This window comes from Heptranchias perlo, chromosome 31 (assembly GCF_035084215.1).
Source record: "Heptranchias perlo isolate sHepPer1 chromosome 31, sHepPer1.hap1, whole genome shotgun sequence".
NCBI classification, from domain to species: Eukaryota; Metazoa; Chordata; class Chondrichthyes; order Hexanchiformes; family Hexanchidae; genus Heptranchias; species Heptranchias perlo.
The window spans coordinates 34,917,835-34,923,615 of record NC_090355.1 but is presented as its reverse complement, the minus strand read 5'-3'; the positions used below and the strand labels follow the sequence as shown (position 1 = coordinate 34,923,615).

General features: G+C 45.5%; 1 protein-coding gene across 1 annotated transcript; it reads left to right on the top strand.

The window, feature by feature from the left end:
- Nucleotides 1-286: 286 nt before the first annotated feature.
- ier5l (immediate early response 5-like) lies at nt 287-3,228 on the top strand. Its single transcript, XM_067969509.1, has one exon. It carries the CDS (start codon nt 487-489, stop codon nt 1,348-1,350), a length of 864 nt encoding a protein of 287 aa, XP_067825610.1. The 5' UTR covers nt 287-486; the 3' UTR covers nt 1,351-3,228.
- The last annotated feature ends 2,553 nt before the right edge of the window (nt 3,229-5,781 follow it).

The following is a 5,781-nucleotide window of genomic DNA, read 5'->3' as shown; positions in this document are numbered from 1 at the left end:
AGAGGAAGGAGTGAAGCTTCTCTCTGTGCTGCGCTCGGTCTCTGAGTTGCTGTGTAGCTGCTGAAGGGATGTGTTTTTTTTTCTCTCCAGCCTTTCACACTGGATTTAAACAGCGATGAGGAACCGCCTCGCTCCCATTGGCCGCTTGTGCACAGCGAGGCGGGGTAGGGATGTCTATCAGTGGCGGATCCTGCAGTCTGAGTGGCCAGAGACGATTGCAAATGACTCATTCATGCCATATAAATGCTGTGCCTTGCACTGAAACCTCTTATTGCTCGCAGTGTTAGTGCAGGAGGAGGAGTGGAGGATTATTGTTGATAGAGAAAACACACAGGCACTCCACACAAAAAAAAAACCTTCTGTGCAAAGTTCAGTTCCCCCCCCGCGCCCCCAACACAGAAGGACTGGAATTAATATTTTTTTTTTTGCAACTTTTTGTTTTAAAAAGTGGCTTGTTCATTGAGGGGGGACCAACACCGGTCGGTCATGATGGATTGTGCCGTCAATGCACAAAGCTTGATCACCATCTCTCTCCGCAAGATCCACAATTCGAGAACTCAGAGAGGAGGTATCAAGCTCCACAAGAACCTCCTGGTGTCCTACGTGCTCCGAAACGCCAGGCAAGTCTACATGAGCGAGAAATACGCTGAGATCTACGGCATGCACCAGTACGAGGAGGTGCACGACATGCTGACCATCTCGGGGGAGATCCAGGGCGCTCACCCGCTGGAAATAGCGGAGGAGATGGTGGAGGGGAGCGGCGGGCAGCAGCAGCAGCAGGAGGAGGAGGAGGAGGAGGAGGAGAGCAGCGCCTGCAGCCCGCTCGTCCACCAACCCGGGCACATGGACACTCAGCTGAGCAAGGAAAGCGAGCCCGAGCACCCTCTGTACCGGCTCTCCTACCCCAGCACCAACTATGATCCTTCGGGAGGCGGTGGGACCCACTGTACCAAGACCACGGTGCTGGATCTGGACACTCACACCGTCACCACGGTGGACAACGGCTACCTCCAGGATTGCGCCTGTTGTTGCGCCAACAGCAGCAGCGGCGGAAGGAAGCGAAAGTCGGACTCTGGCAGTGGCTTTTACCCGAGCGAAGCCGAGGACTTTTCGCCGGTTAAGAGGGTCCGGTTCGAAGACTACTCGGGCTCCGGCCAAACCTTGGACTGCACGGACCCTTCCAACATCTCCAACCTCATCTCCATCTTCGGCTCAGGCTTCTCGGGCTTGGTGAGCCGGGCGGACTCTGAGCAATTGCTCCAGGCAGAAGTCAAACAGAACGGGCAACTGTGTGGCAAACAAGCGCTCGCCAGTTTAGGGGCATGGACCAGGGCGATCGTGGCTTTTTGAGACCCGCGCTCTCCCCCCTCTCTCTCTCTCTCTCTCTTTCTGTGTTTGTGTGTGTGGTGCGTGTGTGCGTGTTTATTATTTTATTATAAATGGGACGAACAAATCTGGATCTCATTTCCAATGGGAGGCAAAAATGTTTTAAGTCTTTTTTTTTTGTGTTTTAGAGGAACAGTATTGGGGTTTTAGCAACTTAAAACAGTCAATCGTTTACAATTTCTTTTAAGACTTTGTTTTTTTTTAAAAAAAAAGTGGGTAACTCAATCCCCCTCCTCTGGAAATTGGATGTTTTGGGCTGGGTTCATAAATCCTTTTTGAGTTTGGGGAGGGAGGGAGGGGAGAAATTGTTGCTTTAATATATAAAGCAAGTAACAAATTTTGAGACTGTGTCTACTGACCCCCCCCTCTCCTCCTCCTCCTCTCCCGCCCCCGGACCAGTGCTGAATTGGTGGTGTTGCTTTAAGGAGAGGAATGCTGTCCCTTTAAATGGTGTCAGACTCTCTGACGCCAGGGATCGCCGCCGTTGGGTTGAATGGGGGGGGACTGGTAGCGTCACGTGACGAAGCCCTGCGCTTTTTAAAGGGGCAACGCACCGATTCTCCACAATGCGGATTTGGATTTTTCTTAAAACTTAAAGGCGCAACTTTTTTTTTCAAACTAGTTCCTGTTTTTAAAATAACACTTGAAGCCCGGGCTTTTGATTTTACCCTTTCTAAATATTAGGCTTTTTAAAAAAAAAAGTGAGAAACTAAGCCTACTCCCACTTAAAATGGCAATGACTTTCCTCTTTTTTTGGAGAAGTGGGACCCATAGACATTATTTTGTTTAAAACTCCACTTTTTTTCTGATGGTGGAACAAAATTTTTTTTTTTTACAACGTGTCTTTAGTTCTTTCTCTCCCGCCTCTATTGCCGATTGCAAAATCTCAGACCAGTTTAAACTTGAAGAAATATTTCTTCCTTTCTTAAAACTTTAACGCGCAATACGGATCAAGAGCACGAGCAATTTACCAAATCTACAGGAATTTTAATTCGTCCAAAGCTTCCCCCGGTTTAAAACAAAAAAAAAACCTATGCATAAAATCGAAGACCTCTGTTGAAACGATAAATTGTTGATTCCCTGTATTTTGCCACCGAGTTTTAAATGCAAAGCACCGAACGAGTGTTTTAAGTTCGATATTTCTGTATCGGTGCCCACTCATCCCAGGGAAAGTAATAACGACTCCTCAGAACCGAAAGTTAACCTCTGGTCCCCACAGGGTTTAAAAGTGCAAGATGGAATTATTTCCCTGCACACCTTTTTCCCTCTCCTCCCCACGTTACAATTTCCATTCAGTTCCAGCCAGGTTCCGTATCATTGACAGTCCCAATAAACTGACATGGATTAAGACAATGCGTATTTCAGACCTGGTTTCAAACCAGCATTAATCCAGATCAGAGTTGGAATTTTTTTTTACGTTCTGTAAATAAACCAGTTTTTTTTTTCCTTAAGATTAATCTGGTTCCAAAAAAACTCGAGCTTTTAAACTTTTTGTTTGTTGCGCAAATCATCGAGCAGAAGATTTTCAACATACAAAAAAAAACCTTTTAACGTGCTGTTAAATGGCGAGGCTGTTAACCGTGAGTGTTTCAATTTTACGCGAGTTGAGTGAGCTGAGCTGAGCGGAATGTGAAACCGATGCAAGTTTTCTTTTTCAAAATTTGTGTTTGGCAAAGCCTTTTGTTGTAAAAAGGTGTCGAGGCTCAAAGTTTTTTTTAAAAATGAAGCGTGTAACTGACCAGTTTTTATTTGGGAGGCTCCATCTGCCAAAAAAGCCCATCCTTTCTGTGTTTGTATCTTGTACTTTTGTGCTTTTAATAAACTGTATATCATCAGATTCAACTTTTTAGTGCAGATTTTTCTTTTTAAAAAAAAAACTCCCTTTTCTTCATTTTCTACTTGAGACTCCACTGACCTGTGCTTCAATTCCTAACTCTTTGAGGCAGTGGTGACTTTATTATCTGAATGACACTGGGGCTTAGAGGGTTAAATTGAGGACAGGCTGCATAAACTTGGCTCTAATCCCTCGAGTTTAGGGGATTGAGGGTTGATCTGTTAAGGTTCTCTATGTTAAAAGGGATTCAGTTGGGTAGATGCAGAGAAATTATTACCTCTGGTGGGGGAATAAAGAGCGAGGGGACAGAATCTTAAAATTAGAGCAGGTCATTTCGGAGGGAAAGAAGGAAGCACTTTTTCACAGGTAGTTGAAATCTGGAACTCTTACTCCCCCCAAAAAAAAACAGCTGGATGCTGGTGGATAATTGAAGCTTTCAAGATTGGGCTTGATAGATTTTTGTTAGGTAAGGGTGTCAAGGGACCTGGAGCAAAGGTGGGTAAATTTGGTTGAACAGATCAGCCATGATCTAATTGAAAGGCAGAGACTTGAGGGTCAGAATGGCCTGATCTTGGACATAACCACCATTCCTGGGATAGGCACAAGTTAGGATGGTGAGTGAGTTGGGGGGAAAGTTGGAGATGATGGTGTTCCCATGCACCGGCTGCCCTCGTCCTTCGAGGTCCTGGGTTTCGGAGGTGCCGTCTGAGGCTAGATACTGACACCGGACAGATAGTGAAGTAAAGGAAAGTTGAAAAGAACTTTGGAGAGAGGGAGTCTTCTGATCTTGAGGTGCTGTCTGATCTCAGGTCTTTCAATTTCCTAGCTTTCCTTTGGCTGAGTTTGGGGTGAAGAAAGATTGAATACTCGGATCTGTTCTCTTCCCAGTTTTTCCCTCTTTTTTTTCCCTGAAGTGCTGGTTCTTGGGATAACGTTCCATGGGCCCTGGCAACCCTCTGGTACCTCACCCAAATGGCTATTCTACAATGTAAGCCTAGGTGGTGGAAGTCAACTGTAGACCACTAAAGCCAAGTCCAATCCAGTCCATGGTCTCCAGTGTGGGTCACTGGATAGCGATCAGGAGTAGGACCAGCTACTTGTCCAATTTTCTTTCTACCCACCTTGAGCTCCGAACTGCTCAGACCAGTTGTTCCTCTTCTTTCTTCACCTGTGACCAGTGGGTCCCACAGGATGTTAACCTGCATAATTGACCACGGTGATCCTGATCTCGTTTTATGTTGTGCTTTTAGTTTGATTGGACCTCCAGTTAGACTAGTGGTGCCCTCTTCCAATTGACGGGGGTGGGCACTAGTATTGATCTGTCTGGTGGCATTGGGGTCACCCAGTGCTACCCCAGTTGGTCCAATTAACATGGGCTGCAGATTCTGGTTTGCTCTGGGGACCTCCCTATTGTGTGGCTCAGTAGCACACAAAGTGCATCCACCCACTGAACCTGTTGAATGTCAAACTTCTGCACAGATGGCTTTCTAGGTCAGATGTACACCAGGCTCCAATTCTGTGTAAAACTCCCCAATTTGTCCCTCTGAGCAGTTGAACTTATTCAATTTCCATCTACCAATTTAACCCTCTCCAAGATGAGCAAGCCCCTGACCTTGGGGCCATGTTCCTGCTGAGAACAGAAGTGAGACTGAACTTGGGTGAAGTTAGTACTTTTAAAAAATATACTATAAAACAGTAGGGGCTGAAATACATTGAGTGAATTGATGTGTATCTCGTCTGACCTGTAACAGTCCTGGGAGTGCTGGACAGCAGTGCAGAGTTTTACTCTAAGTTGACCTGGGAGTGTCTGCTAATACCATGTGCCCAAAAAGGAAAGTTCTATCCAAGGTGCTACCAGTCTGCAATTGAGCCAAAAAAAAATAGTTTTTGCATAAACTTGGCTTGTAATCCCTTGAGTATAGAAGAATGAGGGGTTATCAGAGGTGTTTTAAAATGTTAAAAGAATTCGATAAGGTAAATGCAGAGAAACTATTTCCTCTGGGGAGAAATCCAGAACAAGGGGGCATAACCTTAAAATGAGAGCCAGGCTGTTCAGGAGGGAAATCAGGAAACACTTCACACAGGGTAGTGGAAATCTGGTACACCTTTTTTCCCCTCTCCTCTCCTCTCTTTCCTCCCCTCCAAAAAGGCTGTGGATGCTGGGGGACAATTGGAGTTTTCAAGAGAGAGATTGATAGTTTTGTTGGGTAAGGGTATCAAAGGGAAACGGAGCAAAGGTGGGTAAATGGAGTTGAGGTGCAGATCAGCCATGATCTAATTGAATGACAGACCAGGCTTGAGGGGCTGAATGGCCTCCTCCTGTTAAGTGCGGATTGGGAAATCTGGGGTTTGCAGCTCTTGATAGCAACAGGCTTGTTTGTAAAGAACTGTAGAGAATGAACTTTAAGGTATATGATGTCTTTCATGTACTCAGTATGTTTCAAAGTAATTCACAGCTCGTGAATTATTATGTAGGAAAACATAAACAATTTGTCCATAACATGGATGAGATTCATAAGATGTACAAGTTGCATCGTGACAATGTCGGACAGACTGGGAGA

Coding starts and splice junctions, on each gene's coding strand:
- ier5l (XM_067969509.1), top strand. CDS start 487: ATGATGGATTGTGCCGTCAATGCACAAAGCTTGATCACCATCTCTCTC.